Raw genomic sequence first — 23,369 nt, forward strand, 5'->3', positions numbered from 1 at the left:
ACTATCAAAGTGCAAAGGAGATTCTAGGCACTAAAAGAGAAAGTTTAATAGTAGAAAAAACAATCAAAGCAGGCAACAAAGAAAAAGTAAGAAAGAAAGAAAGAAAAAAGGAATGAAGAAAAAACAAAGAAAGGAAGTAAGAAAAGAAAGAAAGAAAGAGGTTAAAGTGGCAAAAGATTAAAAAAATTAAGACAGAATAAGAATACAGTAGTAGTATTTCTGAAGCAAAAATAGTATTTGAATGACAATAGAGAAACAGAAAGAAAAATTACGAGTGGACCACAAATACTGAACAACATGAAATTATAGGAGAGAATCAGAGGAAAGTACCAGAAACAAAAAACAAAAAAAACACCTAAGAAAGCTGATTAATAGATTACATTAGAATAAAGAGATGTTTAGATCAGAGGTAGATTACACTGAAAGAGAGCATATTACCCCACTGACATTTCTGTATCTCACAGTATTGCTTTTGACAGCAGAAAAATTACACGCACTCATTCCAAAGACACTCCAACATGCACACAATCCTATACATACTAGACAGGTTCAGATTTTTTTTATTTCTCAGTCTAAGGGAAGTTCAACTAGGGGTATCTGTCTTTGTCTACTGTTTATCATCCTTAAACAGTGCAACAAATCCAGAGGTTGTAATACAATTTGTGTTTTTGCACTCTTTGTGAGGCCTATCATCTACTTGTGAGGCTTGATAACTATATGATATCTTTTAATAACTTCTATATGATAACTTCCATACCACGCCACTATTATAAAAGTATGAACTGTACAGAACAGCACCATGAATAGACGCTGTCTGATAAGTATGTACTTTTCTTTTTTCTGGGTGGGTTATTTTCTTAAATTAAGAATTAAATAAATGTCCTTAAATATAATTAATTACATTTTCAGCATTTTAACATTTTAACATTTTAACAATCTCAAGATCAAATGGTTCCTCAGCAGATAGCAGCTGAAGTCTCTTCATTTGTCAGAGGCGAGCTGTTTTCATTCAGTATGGAGTAAAGCGGTTGTAGCCTCCACGATACAAACTTGCCTGATTGTAAAGAAATAAAATAAATCAGACATTCAATTATATCAGTCATTCAAGAAAGTGTTTAATTACAGCTGACTTGCCATGTGTGGTATTTCACATTGTAACTTACCACTGTTCCAACTCCATAAGTGGTGGTAGGTCCCAGTGAGTGATGGTAGGGGTCTGTTGCTGTGGCATAGACTCTTCCATATCTTAATATAAATACATAAATTAATTCATAGATAGATTAATTGATTGAGTTTATGGATGGATAGATTGATTGATAGATTAAGGTTCTTACCCATCACTGAATGTGGCTGTTGCAGCTGCTGAGGTGGACTGGGCCACTCGATATGTGGCTGGATATCCTCCCTAAAGACAGGATGGCTTAAGTATTGTATTACATTTTTATTCATTCAGAAAACTCGTTTTCATTTTTTTTACTTATATATCACACAATACAGGACAAAACAAGGCACAACAGAACTAGGCAAATGAAAAATACAATAGATTTAAGAAAGAAATAAAATTATTAAATAATTAGAAGGAAAGAAAAAAAATTATTAATCTATACACCTATACAAATATTCATCTGTAATATTTTAGTTGGGAGAAAATCTGGTCTATTGGTTTATTTGCCATATAAACAAGTAAGGGTTGCCAAACTCTGTAAAATGGTTTACTTTTATTTCTTAATCAGTATGTAGTTTTTCTAAAGGTATACAAGTATTAACCACGTTTAATCACAGATTTATAGGAATAACATGAGAGTAATATCAGAGATTATTATATAAATTGGTCGGCTCGAATAAACTAATTGCTCTAGCTGTGTTAAACTTAAACTTGGGTTTAACTCTTTAACATTTTGGAAGCAATCTGTTGCCCCACATTGGTGTCTCATGGTGAAAGAAACTCTTTCTGTCCAAATGTCTTTTGCAACCTTTCCCACATTTGAATTGAATGAATGATCATAGAATTGTTGGCTACCATTTAAATCAATTTCTCATCCCATTTATAAAGCATGTCCAAGGGAACATAATCCTTTAATTCAAATGTTTGAGCCGTGAAGGTAGGGGGTCGCTTTCAAACATCTGGGCAAGATATCTGGAATGTGCTGCCCAACAGTAAAGTTTGAAATTTGGTCATTTCAATCCTCCCTGATTACAATCTAAAGCTAATTTTTCAAGACTAATTCTTGGGGTTTTGTCACGCCATATGAAACATCTGTTCAAACCATTAAAGGTGCTGTAGGGAACTTTTGTAAAAAAATATTTTTTACATATTTATTAAACCTGTCATTATCTCCTGACAGTAGAATATGAGACAGATAATCTGTGAAAAAATCAAGCTCCTCTGGCTCCTCCCAGTGGTCCTATTGCCATTTGCAGAAAGTCATGCGCTCCTGGTGAAAAATAACCAATCAGAGCTGCGGTCCGTAACTTTGTTTGTGTTCAAAATGTAGAAAAATTAACATAATAAGCGAGTACACCATGAATCCATTTTCCAAACCGTGTTTTTAGCTTGTCCTGAATCACTAGGGTGCACCTATAACAAGTGTTTATATTCGGACTATTTTAGATTGCTTCGGGGTACCGCGGCGGAGTAACCCAGTACCTTTGTGATTCTTCATAGACATAAACAGAGAGAAGTAGCTCCAGCTACAATGTTCTTCCGCAAGACGCAAGCAGTTCTGTTTATTAACCGCTAGAGCATCAAAAGTTCCCTACTGCAGCTTTAAGAGGGGTGAAAAATAATGGTGGGATATGAATTGGGAGAAACTGATAATAAAAAGCTTGATAATAAAAGAAAATATTGGCTGATTAAAAGGTCAGTAAAACACCCACTCATTGGATAATTAATTTAGAGTTATTTGTAGCAGAAGCCTATTGTTGACAACAGTGCATGACAAGATCCTGGCAGTGTATGAAATGTCAGCCTTCACTCTGAAAATGTACAAGCCCACACATTTAACCACAAAACAATTCATAACTCATCTTCCGGTTTGGGTTTAAGCAATCAAATTTCTATCGAAACACTAAAAGAAAGTACTGGTAACGTTCACTGGTAACTTACATAGATCTCAGCACCATACAATCCATCTTGATACACCACTCTGCAGGAGACATAAAATTTGCAGTAAATTACAAAACGCCATAAAATTATACAATAACATAGGTGCAAAGAAAAGGTTTAATTTGTCTTTTTAACAAATAATATAGTGTAAAAGCTAAGTATAGTACTGACCCTGGGTAGGCTTGTACTGCAGCAGGCGTGGCTGCGGCTGCGGCTGCTGCTGAGCGGATTGTATTGTAAACTGCCCGACCACGTCCACGGAGGGCAGAGCCTCTGTAGGCCAAGGTCGGTGTGGGAACAGGATAAGGAAAGCTGGCAACTATTAATCCAAACAAAGTGACATTTAGATAGCTAAATAACAAATTACATGTACTACAGTCTGTCTATGATAGGACATTTCTGCTAGCTTTGATATTTTTTACTCAAAAATGAAAAAAAAGAGTCAAGATTAAAAATACCTGTGTAAAGTTCAGGGGCATACATGGCTCCCATTACTGGATTGATTTTCCACCCAGAAGCTGCAGGAGTTGACATATAGTTGAATTGGAGTTGAATTTTACAAACCCTTTATTTTCATACTGAAAATGGAGTAACAACTTTAAAGCATAACATTTTTGCCAGAATATTATGAAGGAAGCTCACCGTTCACTAACGGCGTCTGAGGTTTTTTTGTTACCACCCTTGCTGTGGCGTTGTTCACCTGAGAAGTAGAGTCATTTAGTTGTTCAGTTGTTCATTTGTCCATTCTCCCAACACAGAAACTTATCACCCTCATACCTCAATCTTCCTTCCCTCTACAATCGTTCCGTTGAGCTTCTCTCTCGCTTGATCTGCTTCCACTGCACTCTCAAATGTCACAAATCCAAAACCCTAAAGAAAGGATTGAAATCAAATTGAATTTGAGTTGAAACTCAAATAAAGAAGCAACTAATTCACAAACCCGCGGGAATCTACTGACCTTTGAGCCTCGCTCATTAAAGATGATCTCCACGTCTAGAACCTTGCCAAATTGCTGAGAGATGAAAGACAGATATTGACTAAACAATTGACAGGTGAGAGAATGAGTTTATATGAAGGGATAATTCACACAAAAATCTTTTAGTCACCCTTATGTTGTGTCAAACCTGTATGACTGACTTTATTCTGTGAAATGTAAAAATCTTTTTTGTCCATAAACTGAAAGTCAGATGGTTCCAGTGTTGTTTTGGGCCCCACTGACTTTAATTGTATAAAAAAGTGGTGGCACTTTAGTTTACAGTCCTGTTCCTCATGTTCATACTATGTACTTATTATAGTAATTACAATAACTATGTAATAACTTTTGTTAAAAAATTCAATAAATATAATGTTCAAAAAAAAAACAACTATGTAATAACTAGGTACTAACCCTGAACCTAACCCTAAACCTAACCCTACCCCATGTAATTACCTTGTGTTACCAGAACTTGCTTACATAAATACACTGTAAGTACACTATAAGTACATGTTAGTACATGTACTGTAAAATAAAGTGCAACCCAAAAAGTTTAAACATCCCTAAAAAATGTCTTCTTTTGCGTTCTGCAATAGAAAGCCTAACAGTTTGGGTAAAACATGAGGCTGAGTAAAAATGCCACAAAAGCCAATTGAGTAATGCATGACATTTGGGACAAACACGGACTCTCTCACCCCAAACATCTGCCTCAGGTCTGGGTCCCGAAACCTAAAAGGTATATTGGAAACATGGAGCCTTTTGGGTTGAGCCTTTCCAGCTCCTTCCTCCTCAGTTCCACTTCCAGACGCCACAGAAACACTGAGAGACTGTGGGTCAGATGTCACAGGCACTAAAGAATCATTCTATGAGGGAAACAAGAATGAAAGATAGAGAGGAGGAAAATGTGGAGAAGGAGGCAACAGATGGAAAGAAATAGGAGGAAGTAAAAGAGAAGAATAGAAAAACAGAAGAAACATTAGTATGTATTGCATTAAATCAAACCCTTATAACTACTGCTTATCTGTTGTAAGATTGCTTGTCAAACTTATTGAAATCTAACATTTTACTGGGAGAAAAAATGTTTTTATAAAGTGACCACAACAAAACGCAAAGGAGCATTCCTCATCCAGTGATTCCTCTCAAGCAAAAGTGAGGAAATGTGACAAATTCCCATTTTAGTGAACTGTCTATACATGCCTGTTAGATATAGACATAAAAAACACAATTTCCTTAGAGCACAATCAAATTTTAACTTCAGTGAAGTCACTAATTCAGCAGCTGAAAAACGTTAAATATTACTAGCATACTTAACAATGTGTAATTTTATGAGCGCTGCAACTGAAATGTTGTCTATGTAATGCATTGTTACACAGCATTTCCTATTGCACTGATTGTACATGACTGTGAATAAAATGCCCCCATGCAGATCAATACATAGGAGTATTTGTGCTTCAAACCCAAAGCATCCACTATCCCACAATGCATCACGATGCCAGTTCGTATGTCTGCACAGCCCACCTCACCAAATGTCACAAAACTGTTACTATTAAAAAATGGATTAAGAAGTCAAAAAAGGTGTATTACATTTTTCAAAAAGAGAAATAAGTAGAAGAAAAAGAGTAGCCAAGCAGAGCGTGACAATTGTAAGGGAAAATGGTGAAAAGGTCAAAAAGAAATTTAAGTTAAAAAAAAAAAGGAATTGTGATAGCACAACGAATCGTGTGACATGAATTTAAAAGCAGTGGGGAAAATGTTATGCAAATGATAAGAATGGTCATTAGAACAAGAAAGAAGGACAGACAAATGGCCAATTCTTTATCTATTTCATAAGGATGGAAAAAGTTGAAGCAGTAAGGCAATATCACCTCTGCTTTAACTCATCCATAAGGGTAAAGGGCAACAAAACAGTGCTAATCTGCATGAGCAGAAAAAAAAGGGGTGCATTCGGTTCATCATGTTCCCTTCCTTTATTTCTACAGTTTTCATTTTTACAAATTTTTTTACCATCATCCCAGATGTCCCTCTTGGTTAACACTTTTCTAAATTGTATGTATCTTCTAATTTTCTCTCCATTTCAGCAGAAGTTGCATAATTCTTCAGTCATTATATTGTATCTATTAAAATTCATTTCCACTGCATTGTACAAAAAAAAATGAATCAGCATTTAGAGATAAAAGACAATAAAGAGGCAAAAAAGAGAAATGATGAGATTTGATAATCCTAATACGATCAAGAAGGTTAGGAAGGGTCTCGAACCGAGTGAACCCCAAAACAGAAAGTGAAAGACAGAAGCTCTAAACACAGGGGAATTCAAAGCAGCCTATGAATTTTGCTGTATAACTTTAAAGGTCAGCTTGCAACAATGTATACTATTTTTGGAACTGAGACAGAACTTTGTATTAATAAGGAAGAAAGAGGTAGGAAAGGAAACACATGTAGACACACAGACACATCCACACGCAAACAGTTCATGGTTATGGTTAAGTCTGAGCTGGCCGGGCTGATTGCTAGCTGTAATGACTACCACAGCAGGTGTCACACTGCTGAAACACCATCATCATCATCATTACATTCATCCAGAGACACAGGCCAGGGAGGGTTTTTGGGAGAAGTGGCAGATAGGAGGGGAAAGGTGTGATGGGAAGGTATGTGATGATATCACGTCACGATGCAGAGTGGTTTTCTGACTGGACCTGGAAAACATAGATGAGGGGGGAGGGGTCATCCCGTCCGACTCCCCCCCTTGACCCCTCCCTCCACGGCGGCGTCTCATAGTCCCAATATCTGGCGCTCTCTAGTGATATAAGCAATGTGGACAGAAGATGGTGTGACAGAGAAAGAGAGAACTCATTGCATGAACCTTTTCAGTGAAAAAAAAAAACTCTTTCATGGTGAAAAATTATTCACAATCCTTCCCACAATTCCCTTTGGCACAAGCCTTTGTTGTAACTTAAAATGGCCTTCTGTAATTACTTTAAAGTTGTGTTTAATTAACAAAATATTAAAGAACTTAAAGATATAGTATGAAAAATTGACACTTGAGACTGGTTTTGTAATCCAGGGTCATATATCAGGGATATTTGAACTTTTTAATGCCAAGGACAAGTTTTATCATTCTCATTTGATCAAATAGAAAAAAAATTTATATAGAATAAAAAATAAAAACAGAATGTGATTCAGTTTAAAAGTAAATTTAGAGTACAATTAATCATTTCCCTGCAACTTAATATTCAGACACATCACTAAATTTATTTTTATATACGCATATAAGATTACTACAAACTATTCCATATTTGAAAAGAGAACTGGAGAGTGGAAAAGGAAGTAAAGGCAGTTTTTCTTCCATGATAAGCCTAAATATTCTTCTGGTTTTGAGGTAAATTTGAGGTAGATTCTTCTATGTTTTGAGGTAAATTTGATTACTTAAATGTTTGTGCTTGATTTATATGTTGAGTTATGTTAGTTCAGTTTATTATTTACTTGTTGAATAAAGTACCGTACATGTACTTTAGATGCTCCCCACTGTTAACTGATGTGTAAGAAAAACTAATGTATAAAACACCCTTTGTCATCCGAATTCAGTCATTTGTTAATTGTTCTTACCGTGTTATTGGTTGTTATGGACTCCGTCCCATCAAGCTGAGGGCCCTGGTAGACTCTCAACTGATGATGATCTGAATATTCAGAGTTTGGGTGAGCAGCGCTGAAATCGAGGGGTGGCAGCCGGACAGTATGTGGTCCTTGTCCAGGTGGAGGATATGAAGGAGGTGGGGCATAGACCTGAGGAAGTGAAGGGTCACCATTGCCTTGCCCCGCCTCTTGGGCAGCGGCACCCTAGAATGAGACAGAGATGCACTGTTTAGAACTGTTTATTACAAGAAAAAAATATGATTTGATCAATTAGTCATGGTAGCATATGTTTTTCCATTACTTTAACAGATCAAAAACATTTTACCAGTTTTAACAACTTCTTTTTTTTCTTTTTTTTTTTTCAATTCAGCGTGATTTTTTAAGTCTGTTAAAAAAGCCTGTTTGATTATACTTCATACTTATAATCAGCAACTGATCATCTTTTTACAAAATCAGTTTCCGGAAATTCTCCCAATGAAACAGAAACAAAAAGCATTTCCAACAAATTCATACCTCCTTCAGTTTGTTAAAATATGCAATCCAATTTTTTTTTTATCAGATAAAACTGACTTGAATTTACCAGCTATAAAGAAGCCGACATACTCTTACTATTTTGTTTGCAAATCAAAGACACTAAAAAAAACACAGATAAACCAATTCTGACATTACATAGGGGTCCTGACAAAGACACAACATAGCCTATTCAAAATTAGGAGTATAAATCAGACATCTCACCCCTTCAGCGCATTCCACAGGCGACCCAATACTCACCAACAACTGACGCATGCTTTAATGCAAAGCTTTCACCCGCCCACCCCACCATAAGTCCTCGCGCCCACCAATCACAGAGAACCAAACCTGTCTCAAGGGGGAACTTTACACCAGCTGTGTTCATTTGTTCATGTCAGTCATCAACCTGTTTACCCTCCTACTCTAAGACACTAAACAGACACACAACTGTTTGGATAAAAGTTTATTCTTACATACTAATAACTCAACTGCTCTGTAAAACTCTGCTCCTATTCATGTTCAGGTGAAAGCATTTTGATTTATTTATTTTATTTATTTAAACCAGACCAACCAGATTTCTGTGACTATTCTGAAGTGTGTACAATGTGCATGAAATAGATCAGGTGAAAGAGGTTAGATCACTCAAGTAACTGTTCACTCTGAGTTCTTCAAACAAAGAAAACTGGAGATATTAAATTCACTCAGATACAATTTTATGCGTACATGTCAAATTATATTGATATTGTCAAGCTTTGGTTAATAGACTGGTTTCATTACTGAGTCTGTTCAACATATAATATAATAAAATGCATAAAATTATGGGCAAAATAATCAAACCAGTATGAAGCTCTTCACACACACACACACACACACACACACACACACACACTTTTTATGTGTTTATCAGCTGTTTGTCAGATAAGGGTAAATTTAGACTTCACTGATAAACTATGACACTGAGAGACACAGCTTTGATTGGATATCACCACCAAGCTTAGATTCCTTTAGCAGAAACAAAAGTTTCATATTACAACATGGTTTCTTTCTCATCATAGCTATTTTTCAGCATTGGGATGTTATATACCATAGTTGACTGTTTACAAGAGCATGACATCTTTCCTTCATTCCTTTAAAAAAAAAAAAAGAAAAAAAAAAAACCCTGAAGGCTACTTGACACCCCTGTTAAAGGTTTATGAAATGTAAACAGGTTTTGTCAGACCGGTGAACAGAAACACTACAGTGATTTGAGTACTGCTGACTCCAAATGTCAAATGTCAGTGTGGCGTTGCTGCTGGCTGTAGATCAAGTCAAAGATCAAAATGAAGACTTCAGACTTTGGAGAATTTATTCAACAAGAATACACGCTTGGTGAGATATTTACATACAGTTATAACTTCCATAAACAACACCCTGCTATGTTCTTCTACAGAGGATATGGAGACTAATCATGAACAAGCATGAGATAATTGTTTAAAAAAGTTACTATCTAACATGCAAAGGTGTCATTTGAGATTTGTAAACCGTTCTGTTTCCCATCCTGATTCTTTGTGACTGTGAGAGTATTTAAATAAAGCCTCTATCTAGCAGATAAAATGTATTTTCTAGTATATTGGCTGATAGGAGATTCCCTCCCCTTCACACACACACACACACACACACTGGCCCCTTCAGCTGTCAGGTCTGGGGTTAAAGATCAGAGGCAGGATGCCAGGTGCGTGCTCTGACAGCTGCGGGATCATTCAAACACTCACACAGAGCTGATGACAAGAACTGCTTAGACTATACTCCTATATTACAAGGCTCTCTGAAATACTTGATTCTGTTGGCCAGTTGTGGCATACTGTGCCTACTACTAAAATATAACTGGCTGTTTGCCCTGGCAACCAGGTAGGTGTTTTATTATTTTTTTTATTTTTTTTTTAATCAACAGATGTTTAATCCAATTAAGGCAGTTTTAATGTAATATTATTTGTAAACTATTATAGTACTTATCTACATTTTTAATTAGCTTTTCATTTTGTATTTAAACATTTTCTTTTAACCTAATTTAAGTTTTAGTTATTTTGTTGTCATTATTATTTTAAAGAATATATTATATTAAAATAAATATTTATTTTATTGTTTTTAGATTATTATTATTAGTTTAGTTTAGTGTTATGTTATTTTAGTTAATTAAATTATTTACATTTTTTTAATTAATGAAAAACATTTTTAATAGTTAACAATAAACAAATGATATAAAGAAATAAATATATATATATATATATATATATATATATATATATATATATATATATATATATATATATATATATATATATATATATATAAAATTGAATAAACCAACCAACACTTTACATTATTTCACTCTGCAGTCTCTTTTTTTAGTCATTTAAAATGTATTAATATTGGTTGTGCCAGTCATTATTGCAAAATAAACCATTTTGGGTGACACAATAAACCTCAGATTAACATTAACAGGGTTTATTTAGGGGTTTATTTTAATAATGAATATCTATTTATTAATCATTCAACCAATAAACAGACATGCACACACAAATAAATCAACCAAATTATACAATTTTGCACATAGCTATCAAAATGACCACATAATTCAGCCCAAACATTAAAGGTTCAATCAAAGTATAACAGATGAACAGCAACTAAAGGAGCAGAAGCAACTATGAAAATTCCTCTGTTTCAAGTCCTACTCTTTAGATGACATAATCTGTCACTTCAGATAAACTCAAGGGGAAACCTGAGACTCTATATATTTCTATATCTGTGTGTGAGAGGGAATTTGCAGTGAGAGGAACAGACTAAAAATATGAGTGTGACAGAGAGAAATAGCAGGCACACTGTTTATCAGCTGTCCTGGAATTTCTCTCTCAGACACACACAAACATACAATGACACAGCGGCATACAAACATACACTGAACCTGTTTTCAGTAAGCCACCTTGCAGGGACAAATATAACTAACAAAAGGACACTCTGTCCTTCACTGGCAGAGAGAAACAAATTTAATGTCCTCATTGCAAACCCACTGGTGGATGACAGTTTAGGACATACACAAGCCTTTTGCTGGCTAGTGATTGGTTGATTTATGAAAAATATTACCAGATATGTGACAGAAACTGCAAAAGGAAAAAGTTGTTAAAATTAAATACAAATAAAAAAATAATCAAATTAAACAAACAAACTACAAAGAGAATGTGGAAGAGGAAGACATTGAGAATAAAGGGACATGTTTACCTGTACAATGCTGGGGTAGCAGGAGGCTGTCTGGGGGTAAACAGGGAGTCCGTAGGGCTGAAGGATTACCGTAGGGGAGGACAGCATGGTGCATAACCAGAAAAAGGACAGAAAAAAGGTACAGCTAAAAGGGATGGGAGACCGGGGAAAGAGAGAAGGGAAGGAGAGCTTTCGAATCAAGAAAAAACCACCAGACTGAGAAAGTTTAGAATCCAAACAGAGGAGGAAAAAGACCCAGGGACATGAAAAAGAAAAGGAAAGAGAAGAGTGGGCTGTGCTGCACTAATGGCTGGTGTCACAACTTCTAGGTGATAAAATGAGAATAAAAAAAATAAAACCCTATTCAAGAGTTCAAAGTCCCGAGCAGAGGAGATCAGTACTACTGAAAGATCTCTCGGGGACACCGCATGTGTGTGTCAGTGGATATATTTGATGGACAGAAACACATGTTCAGAGTTGTGTTACACTCCTTTAAATAGTCCCCTTTCCTCTTAGTTGTGCTGGTATTAGCAGTAGAAGTTAACCTGATAGTCATGCAGCAATTCACAATTTAGTCCAAATTTTATTAATTTTTTTATGAAACTTACCCACATTAAAGTATTTTTTAAAAATGCATGATGCTAGAATAAAATATTTTTGTTTACAAGCAGATACCCTGTTCTTTCTTTGGATGTCCTGTATGTTCAGATATTCACATAAAAAATATATACAAATTCAACCCTGAATTGGGACGTAGTAGTATGATGTAAAGTTCACTTAAAGAAAACTTATGAGTAGCCTGTACTTGCAGTAGTATACTATAACAATCTATTAGTTGACTGAGACTATACTTCACATTTAATTAGTAAACTATCAGTATACCTAAGTTCACTTTTAGTATAATTGCAGTGCAAACTACAAACATAGTGGTAAACTAGTTGTGTACTCAAAGTTTGCTACTGTTATACCTAAAGTATACTTATATATACTAGAAAGTGGGCCAATTTAGTCCAAAGGAGTATTGAAACAGTGCACTTACTAGTAAACTACTAGAACAATGATTTTGTATAGCCTACTTGCTACATAAAGTATACTTAAAAATGTACTTGATTTTTACTTAAGTATACTTAATAAAATAAACTTGAAGTGTATACTACTTTTTGGTAAGGGTTTATATCTTTTGTGTTGTGAGAAGGGAAAAAACGCATGAGAAATCTAACAAAAATATTTATTTTGCATAAAGCAAACTGTGAAAGGTGAGTGACTTTAGATTTGTTCTCTAAGCTCTTTCGTAAGCCTATATGGCCCCCTCATTATAACAGAAATGCAACAGATTTTTTAAAATCATTCATGACATTGTCACAACAGTTCAGCATCACAGCAGACAAGTTTCACACTTGTAAATACGACTTCGTTCGGTCATTCATGAGCACAGAACTCGTAAATATGATATTTCCGATTGCAGCCTTCGCAAGTTTTTCGGTTGTAATTATTATTTTTTGACAGAAATTCATATTTTGACCAGCAGGGGAAGCAAACAATTCATAAATCGTGATGTTAACGGAAGACATCTGACCGTACTCGCAAAGTTTTGTGGGTAATGTAGTTTAAAAAGCACATATAAATATCCGGGAAGCAAGAACGCACGTTCTCTTTTCTTGGCGAGCCTGATACAGACAGGTAATGGCGGCATGGCCTTCAGTATTTCTGTCCTTGTTTCTGACTAATACCCGTTCACCTAAACATTATGAAATATATAATATAGTAAGGGGTTGTTTTATACGCACAGTATCTCGTACGTAACGTTAAGTTATATTATGTGGAGCGACGAGCTTTAGCGCAACGTGCTTCCACAAGGCGCGTCCAGGCCTAGTCACGAATTGATACCTCGTGCTCTCCATATTTAATTGAATCTCTACCTTGAATTGTTGAATTTATTAAATTGTTATTTTACTTGGAATTTAAATTGTATAACCTGAGGTTGGGCCCGTAATAATTTGTCAGTGTTTTGTAACTACCAATACAGGATATGATGGTTGTGAACTGGCTGAGTGTTACAGTTTTAATAACTGTTTATATTAACTATAATTTAATGTTTATTGATTCCCAGGCGTCCATAAGTGGCCATGCCGGTTGCCAGGAGCTGGGTTTGTAGTAAGACATACGTCACCCCAAGACGTCCCTTCGAGAAGTCACGTCTCGACCAGGAGTTGAAACTCATTGGTAAGGAAAAAAAATGAATTGCAGATTATTATTATTAAAAAAAACTTTTTTTTAATCTGGAGTTCTTTTTCTCCACAGGCGAGTATGGCCTCAGAAATAAGAGAGAAGTCTGGCGGGTGAAATTCACTCTGGCCAAAATCCGCAAGGCTGCCAGAGAGCTTCTCACTCTGGATGAGAAGGATCCGAAGCGTCTCTTTGAGGGTAAACTAGCTGACTTGCCTAAAACTTAATGGCCAGTGATTTAAAAGAGTACTAGTCAGATTGTCAGTGTTGCCAAGAATTCCTCGTCAATGAGGCCATCTTATTACTATAAATTTTATATCTGAAATTATCACTTTTTTTTTTTTTTGGCTAACTGTTCAACTTTTACTTCTAGGTAACGCTTTGCTCAGGCGTCTGGTGCGCATTGGTGTGCTGGATGAGGGCAAGATGAAGCTTGATTACATTCTGGGCTTGAAAGTGGAGGACTTCTTGGAGAGGAGGCTGCAGACTCAGGTCTTCAAGCTTGGACTGGCCAAAAGCATCCATCATGCTCGTGTGCTCATTCGTCAGAGGCACATCCGGTAAGAGCTGAATTATTCAAGCCCTTATAGTTCAGGACTTTTAATCATGTTAGCTGTTTTTTTCCTGTACGTGTGGGTGTGTATGATGGTTACCATCCTGGTTTTCTGAACATGCATTGAGGTTTTCTTCCTCTTTCATTAGCTGCCCATGTTTAAACTCCTCTGGGTGAGGGGGAATGGTATATTCTGCAAGGTCAATTCGGTGATTAAACCGTATACCTTTGCTCGTAAAAGATAAGCCCATAAACCACAGCTCCCGCTGATGTCTGGGGTGCTTTATTGCACAAAACAGTCCACCAGGTAATGTATATGGGCACTTGGCAGAGTTTGTACTGAAACAAAACTGCACTTCTCTTGGCCTGTGATTAAACTAAACACTGTCAGACTGTCAGTGGTGTCAAGAATTCCTCGTCAATGAGGCCTCGAGATCTGCAGTATCAACTTTGAAGCCTTTAGTAACCTTTGCACATTTGCCAAAGTATTGATTTATTTTGTTCTGCAGGGTGCGTAAGCAGGTTGTGAACATCCCCTCCTTTGTGGTGAGGCTGGACAGCCAGAAGCACATCGACTTCTCTCTCCGCTCTCCGTATGGTGGTGGCCGCCCTGGCCGAGTAAAGCGAAAGAATGCCAAGAAGGCCCAGGGTGGTGGTGGAGGTGGTGATGATGAAGAGGAGGATTAAACTCATTCCTCTCAGAGGGGTGGAGGGACACTCTGCTCCCTTAAGTTTTCAATAAAAATGGTTTGTTCCAAATAATCTTGTCTTCATTTGAGTCAAACTATTACGTGCTTTCATAAAATAAGTAGGTAGATTCAATATTTTAAATTAAATGTTGCATTTTCTTAATTTTATGGACTTAAGTGAAGTATCACTTTAGCAAATTGACTGAATGATCTTAGAGACTCTAAAGCTGTATAACGGACCCAAACTAGACTAAAGGTTTTGTTGCAAAACACTTGTTACTTTGTAATTGAGTTACATTGTGTGAAGTGCACTCCTGTGTAGGATATGGTAAACAAATTTCTAACACCTAATTCCAGTGAATGCATTAGATTGATTTATCTACTACAAGTAAACCACTTGAAGAATAGCAAAGTGCAGTAAATGCTAAAACTCATCTCTGCTGCAAATCTGTGTTTTATGATTCCATTTTAATCTTAAATGCCACCTAACTTAAAACCACAACAGACGGGCCTTGTACGTGTATTAAAAATAAGGTAGATGGAAAGGCTAATCAGATCATTTAACCCCCCACTATGAATCAAACTGAAATACTGAATGAATAAACCCACCTTCACTGGGATACATCCGCTATAAGCAGCTATTAAATCTAAACTACATTAAAATAATATACAGTATCTGAATTCTTGTATCTTTTTGACTACACTTGAAGCTAGTATAAATTTACCTTAATACACAAAGTTTTTGTTAAATGATCTTTATCCCTTGCACTCTTCAATGGATCTTGAAGTGTGTGGAAGTCTTGTGCTTCGGCCTCAGAAATGTGATTTTCATCTAGGAGGCATCTTAGGGACTGGTTTGACCTCTTGTCTCAGTGTAGCCCACATTGCTTGTCTGGTCACTCTGAGTGACACAAAATATGAAACCATAGACAACTACTGTGAGCAGCTGTAAGTTGCATTACACTTAAGAGAGCTGTAAGATATTTTAAGTATTTGTTCTTACCTCCCACCATCCCTTTCCTGTTTTAGCAGTGCAGAAAAAATAAAGATGTCCTTTTTAACATAACTCATTACATGTATTAAGATAACATTGGTGTGTAATTACTATTTGCTGACCTTTAGTCGGTGCCCTGTTACACTGCCTATCTTCTTTGTTACTCCCAAGGTATCGAATGAGTGGCTTCGCACCCTAATAGCTCTCTTAAGATGGAGAGAGTCACATAAAGAGACTGAATTGAAGCTCGTTTTAATGTCAAACTGTAATAAGCACAAATCCGGTAACAATATCAAGGCCTATTGTGCATTATTCTCAGTGAGGAGAAGTTGTCCTCCACCACCCTCTGCAACACTCCTCACCCTTCAGATGCTCAGCAGTAACAGCTCTCCCAACATGCACTGGGATCGATAGGATAATTCAGATCACAGTGTTTCCAAAAAAACTAACATGTACGGAACTGAGATCATAATAGGAGAGAAGAGAAGCAAGTGTTTAAAATTGAGGCTGTGACAAATGAATTATTAGTTAATATTCTTCTCACTGCAATGAAACAATGCAAGAAGTGAGATCTGATGACATCCAAAATTAAGGGATAGTACCTTCCTGATAAATTAGGGCAACGTCATTCCCAATGTGAGAAGAAAAAGAGATGAGTCGAATTGTAATTCAAGGAAAAATAAGTTGGTATAAGTTTTTCAACAGCTCTGTGCAGCTGCTGTTAGGCCGGTGACACACTGGATGCGTGGCGCAAGCGTCTCAGCCGCGTGGCGTGTCGGTTTTTAATTCGGCTCCCATGTTAACAGGTTAGAGCTTACAGACCGACTGCGCGGCAAACGCTTGCTTGCTAGAAATAGAACCGACGCCTATTTTTACCGCGACACGCGCGCGTGTTGGAAGCTTTTCCAGGCTAAATATAATAGGAAAATGTGTTTAAATGTCATTTTGTACACAAATACATATGAATTCCTGATATTTTGATATTTGTAAGTCTATAGGTTGACATAAATTCAGATATAAATGTAATTAAAAAAATGATAATAATAATTATCGATTTTCAAATATTGCACCTGTCAAACATAATCTATTTCGCCGTCAATCCTTTATCAGTTGGCGTAGGTGTGTAGAAAAAGTATATATTGTTGTAATGAAGACATGAGCCTGGTCTGTCAACGGTCTCCCTCTACAGCAGCAGCGCGCCAGCGCCGCGTCAGGAACACTTCTGGTGTGTAAAGACACAGAATCCGCCACGCTTCTGGGACGCTTCTGGGACGCTTCAGACATGCGGCGCTCAAACGCAGCCAGTGTGTCACCGGCCTTAGAAGCTCCGGTTCCCATAGAAACCTTTGACTTGTGCTTATTGTAACTGCACATGCTTGAGAGAGAGAGAGAGAGAGAGAGAAAAAAGCTTTTTAACACTATTTTAAGTATAAGAAACAACATTTATGGAGCTCTTTTTTTTACATTTTGCAATTTAATTGTTAGTTTAGCTGGCAGTTTATGAGATTTCAAGATTCCTCAAATCATATAGATTCTCTACAAGAGAATAAGCATTTGATATTGAAAAGACATAAAATTACATAAAAGTGTTTAAAGTTAAAATAACACCACTTATGATTTGCTACAATAGTTTTCTGTAAATAAATAGTTTTAATTGACCACCAATAATTTAGATTTTCAGCTAAAATCCCTACCCTCAGCGGTGGTGGGAACTCACAATGCTGTTCATCCAATCTGTTACCCTGCTCACAAACACAACCACAAAAATCATCTTCTTCTCTGAATCCAAAATGTCCCATAGACATTTGTCCATGCCACGCCAAATCGTGGCAGTAATAAAAGCAAAAGGAGCCCCTACCAAGTACTGAGTACATGTACAGTAAATGAACATACTTTCCAGAAGGCCAACAATTCACTAAACATTTTTTATTGGTCTTATGAAGTATTCTAATTTGTTGAGATGTTGTTGAATTGGTGCACTTTTGTTAAATGTGAGCCAAAATCATCACAATTACACTGAATTTATTTTAATACACGAGTTTCACATTTTTAGTTGAATTACTGAAATAAATGAACTTTCCCACGACATTCTAATTTATTGAGATGCACCTGTAGGTGAATGGGCAATGGACTATTGCTATAGACCTGTTACCCTGTCAGTCAGCAAAATTCATAAATTATTGACCAAACTCTCTTAGAGAGAGGAGGCAAGGCATCAGGGGCGAAGGAGCAGGAAAAAGAAGAAGAGAGAGAGGGGGGTCAAGAGAATTTACCGACAAGAGAATAGAGAAATAAGTGGGCTGACATTTAATTTATTTTTGTTTCCTGTTTGATAGGAATCTTTATTAGCTTATTAGTTGTTGCATTGAAAAGACATGACATTTTTGTCTTTCACTGGTCTTAAAACATTTTATTTACATATTGCTTAAAATGCACAGTGAATATCTCATAGAAAGTGATTATATGTGAAAGTGATACAATCAGTGCCAATCCTAGACATCTGGGGGCCCTACGCAGGTTGCGTAATTTGTGTATTGGGAGAATCGGCTCTGGATACAATGCATTTTGTTATTAAAATTACAATACAGTTTATTAGTATACTATTAGTAAATATATTTAATACATATATATTAAATATTTGTTTAAAATATTTTTTTGAGAATTGTGTACAGCTATATGCATGCTTTAATGAAAGGAAGAGTGTTTGAATGAGCTTTTTACTTAATGGTTCACCATTTGATTAATTTTATTTTCATTTATTTATTTATTTATTTTTGACATATAGGCTATACATCAAAATGTTTGATTTAACATTCAAGAGCTTGACGTTCATGTTTTCCGCTATTATTATTATTTTTATTTTTTTTTATTATTTATTTTTTTATTTATTGTACAGACAGCGATAGACAGACAGACAGACGAGCAGACTTTTGTGTAATTAACGTCGCTATTATTATTATTTTTAATTTTTTAATATTTTATTTATTTATTTATTGTACAGACAGCGATAGACAGACAGACAGACGAGCAGACTTTTGTGTAATTAACGCCGCTGCAGACCTCTATCTTTGCACGTCATTTTTGGCGCCGGAAAAAGTATAGTAAACAGTGCGGGGGGCGGGGCGGGGCGGGGCTTCGTCGCTTTTGAGCCTCATCGCAATCACCGTTGTTTGGAGAATTCCAACAATACTTGCAAAAGCAAAAAATAAACACTGGAACTATATTATATCGATATCATAAGCACCGTGGCCTCAGCCAGGGGTGGTTGTTTCCATTACGACACAGGGAAGACAAAACAGTGTCGATCGCAGAGAGGTAAAATTCTGTCTGTTTGGCACTTTGGGAGTCGCCACTTCGCCAACATTTTTGCAGCAGCGGATGAGATACTGGGGGTGGACATGGTGTCTGTTTTCACCCAATACATTGTTTCTGCTTGTACACATATGGAAATAAATACTTGTGCATGATAATATTTAGTATAGTATGCTTCGCAACATAGTGAAAGGTGAATATTTTGCACAGAAATAATGCAGCAGAACCCCGAACATTTATCACCCGCAGATGACAGATTACATTAAACTGTATATATTAATTTCTAATGTTATATACAGTAAAACTAAGTAACATTGTTTGGTTGGTTTTAAGATATTCTATCAAAAGATTTTAACGACTTGTGTGCTCTAACAAGTGTGCATGTGCGAACGTGTTTTTATATTTCTTTGTTTTGATTATAATTAGCTGTTTAAATTCATATTTTAGGGAAAAGGTAAGCATAAAAACACCTTCTTAATCATTTGTTTATGCATTTTTTCTCTCTCTCTCTCTCTCTGGTGTTCTATTACAAAGTTTGATTGACTGGTCGTCCAACCAGTGAGCATGGAGGCAGGAGAAGACCAGACCAACTCCAGCTCAGCCAATAGCAGCGCAGCATCAGGGGGCAACTCCCGCCCCCCTCAAATAGCTCAGATGTCTCTTTATGAAAGGCAAGCTGTGCAGGTGGGTCACAAATCAACTGCAAACTCCACTAACAGCCAAACTGTAGAAGTGTAATTTAAATCACTTATTTCCATCAATGCATCTGTGTGATTTTGTCTTGAATTGTGGGAAATGTAGTTGTCTGTACTTATAAATATGTTCCAGGCACTACAAGCATTACAGAGACAGCCCAATGCAGCTCAGTACTTCCAGCAACTGATGCTGCAGCAGCAGATCAACAGCGCTCAACTCCATAACCTAGCTGCTGTGCAACAGGTCAGACTCAGTCAGTAAATCATATCAAGCAAAATCCACAAAAAAATTATTAGTTATATTACATTTTTATCCAAAGTGACTTACAAATGAGGACAATGGAAGTAAACAAAATCAACAAAAAAGCAATGATATACAAGTGCAATGATATACAAAAATATGTCTGGCGTAATGGTGATGATATACAGATTAACATACAAAAGCATTGTTTTGAACCATATTTTATTGTAATTGTTTTTCAGCAAAGTGTTTATGAATTCATAGCCTTTATGGAGTTACACAGCAGTTGTAAACTTTCCAGTTATTTATTGCAAATGGAAATGTATTACTATGGAGTTATAAAAAAAAAAATTGCTAATAATGGTTATATTTCTATTAATATAATGTATTTACCATAATTACCATTCCTATTGTTGTTATTAAAAACATTCAATAAAATGTATTTTTTCATAAATTTTATTATTTTTACACCAAAAAGTGTACCATCTGTATTTTTATTCTACAAATGTCTTTTTTTCAGTATTTCACCCTGAGAGATTTCCTTTCTATACTTTCAGGCAACTCTTGCAGCCAGTCGTCAGTCCAGCTCTCCCAGTAACAGTGTCTCTCAAGCTAGTTCAGCGCAAGGCACAGTGAGTTGTTTTGAATCTATTAAATGTGTGACATGGCTAATGGAAATTACAACTGTGCTCAGTTCTAATTATTTTTTTATGAAAATGAGCTTATGTTTGTTTGACGATAAATTTGGAATGTTTTATTAAATTGAGCTGATCTATGGTGTTCTTTTTTTTTTTTAGGTCAACTTAAGTACCACCTCTGGTGGAGGGACCATAACAAACCCTCGTCCAGTGGGACCTGCCACCTCTGCTACATCAACAGCCCTCAGTCAGTCAGTTTTGTTGGGTGGAAACTCAGGTGGACAGGGTCAGATGTACCTGAGAGTAAGTGTATTGTCAGAGTGCACTTAAATCCAGACCAAGGCCTAATGTATGTTTTTACAGCTTGTAATGACACCGTACAACAGTATAAAAGTGTTCACCTGCTGACATTAATGTAATGTTTATCCAAGCTCACTCTTTTCCTGAGGGTGTAATTTTACTGCTCTCACCACTCACAGGTAAACCGCTCTCTCAGGGCACCTCTCACCCCTCAGCTCATTTTCATGCCTGGTGGCACGGCGACAGCTGCTGTTGCAACGGTTGCCCAACAGCATCAACCCCAGCAGCAACAGGAAACCGTTCCCACATCCTCAAGTAACCAGCCAGACAATGATCAGGTGTGACATTTGGCCTTATATTATTTTTTTTTTGACATTTAAACTGTGCCATAATCTGTAGTAGTGTAGTAAGTGATAATTCCTATTTGCTAAGTAACTTCACCATGCAATGAAACCTGTTTTTATGGTTTTTGTGTCTTTGATCAGATCTTATTGGTCTAAAATCCTGAGGAATATAACTGTATATTGAACATCAAATATAATTTGTTTCATAGCATTTCACTGTCAGTTTTGAATGAAATATTAATTGTTGGTAGAAATCTGGTTAGACCGTAGTGTTAAAATAATTGTTCAGTGTGATGTTGGTGTACCCTTCTTCCTTTCACACGTTTCATTATTTTGCCTTTGTCTGTCTGCAATTTTTAAGGTGCAGAACTTGGCTATGCGTTGCGTTTCCACTCCAAGGGTGGCTACTGTGAAGACTGAGTTTGCAGACAGGAAGGAAACAAGTGGTGAGGATTAAAATGAAGATATTACAGGTCTTAAAAATATGTTTTTTTTTCTGCTTGGCCAGTCAAGCCTGTTGTTTAGATTGCACTTGCCCTGCTCCAGCACACAAGCAATTATTATAATTTTTATTTATTTATTTTTTTTAAATTTTATATTTATAATTTAGTTTAAGTTTATATTTCTTATCTTAGTATTAATCTTTTTTATTATTAATATAAATATGTTAACATGTTTTTCATTGATATAGTATCATTTTATTTTTTAAACAATAATATATTTAAATAATCATTTATTTATTAATTTTTTTCACATTTACCCATTCATGAGTTTGGGATCTTTTTTTAAGCAATGACAGATACTTTGTTTTATAATTGTTTTTATTTATTTATGTTTAATGTATTTGTTTTTACTGTATTTTTAATCAAAAAAATACATTTCAGATGAGCATAAGATACTAAATCTCAGATATTTCACTCATTGAAAACCCTTATCCACCCCAAAGCTTGGAATAACAGTAATAAAAAATAATAATAATAGGATGATAGTTTTATTTACCATACAAAGAAAATATGCAATAATTGCTGAACGTTTTGCACTTATTATAATTATAGAGGAAACTCCATGACAACATTCATAAACACTTTTGCCGAGAAAAAACAAAACAATGGTATACATGGCAAAACATTTCAGATTGGCTTGTTAATTTTCAACTTGTTCTTAATGATATTACCAAGACAATCAAAAGCCATTCTTGCAATTTCAAACAACTTTATCTGTTATTCATCTAAATAACTGTCCTTATCTGTCAAGTTTAAACATTAACACATCTATTACCAAGTGTCACAGAAAGCCAATTGTTGAATTTTACAAGGCTTAATAATACATGTACACAATCACTCCCTGTTGATCTGCCTTGTATTGCATTTCAAATTCCTAAATGTATATGTCTGCTACAATCATTCCCAAATGCATTGACTGTGAAATGAACTGTAGTTTCTCTTTCTCTCCCTGACCTTTAAGGCTCATTCCCGCTTAATCAGCAAACTCAGCAGCAGTTTGGACAGTCAGCCCAGCAGATTCAACCACAGACTCAACCACTCGCCAACACCAAACTGCCAAAACTGCTCCAGTGCCACCAATCCCAGCATTCCTGGCCTCAACGTGAAGGGTGGTAACCAATCCGCTGTCAACCCACAGCAAGCAGGAGGTTCCTCCAATCCTTCGTCCTCCTCGCCCTCCCCCTCGCTCCCTCTCTCCCAGCTCCTCCTTCTCAATCTGGCTTGTGCCAGGCTCGAGGAGTACCAGCTGCTACGGCCACCGTAACCCACATCCTGGTGCCCACCTCCAATGTTCCTACCTCTTCTCAAGGCTATCCGATGGGCACTGTGGCAACCAATCTAACTTGACTGCCCAGACATTAGTTGTGCAGCCACTCCAGCAGACGGGGGCAAATCTGAGCACTGAAAAACTGGCTCATGGA

At 36.3% G+C, this 23,369-nt stretch overlaps 2 protein-coding genes and 1 pseudogene across 3 annotated transcripts; 2 read left to right on the top strand and 1 right to left on the bottom strand.

Annotated features, from left to right (window-relative positions):
* Window positions 1-1,007: 1,007 nt before the first annotated feature.
* On the bottom strand, window positions 1,008-11,862 carry LOC113079842 (RNA binding protein fox-1 homolog 1-like). Of its 2 annotated transcripts, none has more exons than XM_026252065.1 (12): window positions 11,475-11,862; window positions 7,683-7,913; window positions 4,775-4,942; window positions 4,065-4,118; window positions 3,884-3,976; window positions 3,749-3,806; window positions 3,565-3,624; window positions 3,278-3,425; window positions 3,107-3,146; window positions 1,335-1,405; window positions 1,164-1,245; window positions 1,008-1,054 (listed from the first exon to the last, which is right to left on the bottom strand). In XM_026252065.1, exons 1-12 carry the CDS (start codon window positions 11,559-11,561, stop codon window positions 1,010-1,012), a joined length of 1,137 nt encoding a protein of 378 aa, XP_026107850.1. In that variant the 5' UTR covers window positions 11,562-11,862; the 3' UTR covers window positions 1,008-1,009. The 2 variants fall into 2 exon arrangements, with proteins under 2 accessions (XP_026107850.1, XP_026107851.1); XM_026252066.1 differs by lacking the exon at window positions 11,475-11,862 and adding an exon at window positions 8,445-8,510.
* A 1,701-nt stretch (window positions 11,863-13,563) lies between these two features.
* Window positions 13,564-14,991, top strand: LOC113079840 (40S ribosomal protein S9). Its single transcript, XM_026252064.1, has 4 exons — window positions 13,564-13,676; window positions 13,755-13,877; window positions 14,053-14,239; window positions 14,742-14,991. Exons 1-4 carry the CDS (start codon window positions 13,580-13,582, stop codon window positions 14,917-14,919), a joined length of 585 nt encoding a protein of 194 aa, XP_026107849.1. The 5' UTR covers window positions 13,564-13,579; the 3' UTR covers window positions 14,920-14,991.
* Window positions 14,992-19,025: 4,034 nt separating this feature from the next.
* LOC113079841 (polyhomeotic-like protein 1) lies at window positions 19,026-23,363 on the top strand (annotated as a pseudogene).
* The last annotated feature ends 6 nt before the right edge of the window (window positions 23,364-23,369 follow it).

The sequence above is a fragment of the Carassius auratus genome, unplaced genomic scaffold, assembly GCF_003368295.1.
Source record: "Carassius auratus strain Wakin unplaced genomic scaffold, ASM336829v1 scaf_tig00029437, whole genome shotgun sequence".
NCBI lineage: Eukaryota > Metazoa > Chordata > Actinopteri > Cypriniformes > Cyprinidae > Carassius > Carassius auratus.

Coding starts and splice junctions, on each gene's coding strand:
- LOC113079842 (XM_026252065.1), bottom strand. CDS start 11,561: ATGCTGTCCTCCCCTACGGTAATCCTTCAGCCCTACGGACTCCCTGTT. Junction 7,914..11,474: donor GCTACCCCAGCATTGTACAG/GTAAACATGTCC, acceptor GTCTCATTCTAG/GGTGCCGCTGCCCAAGAGGC. Junction 3,147..3,277: donor GCAGTACAAGCCTACCCAGG/GTCAGTACTATA, acceptor TGTCTCCTGCAG/AGTGGTGTATCAAGATGGAT.
- LOC113079840 (XM_026252064.1), top strand. CDS start 13,580: ATGCCGGTTGCCAGGAGCTGGGTTTGTAGTAAGACATACGTCACCCCA. Junction 13,677..13,754: donor CCAGGAGTTGAAACTCATTG/GTAAGGAAAAAA, acceptor TTTTCTCCACAG/GCGAGTATGGCCTCAGAAAT. Junction 14,240..14,741: donor ATTCGTCAGAGGCACATCCG/GTAAGAGCTGAA, acceptor TTTGTTCTGCAG/GGTGCGTAAGCAGGTTGTGA.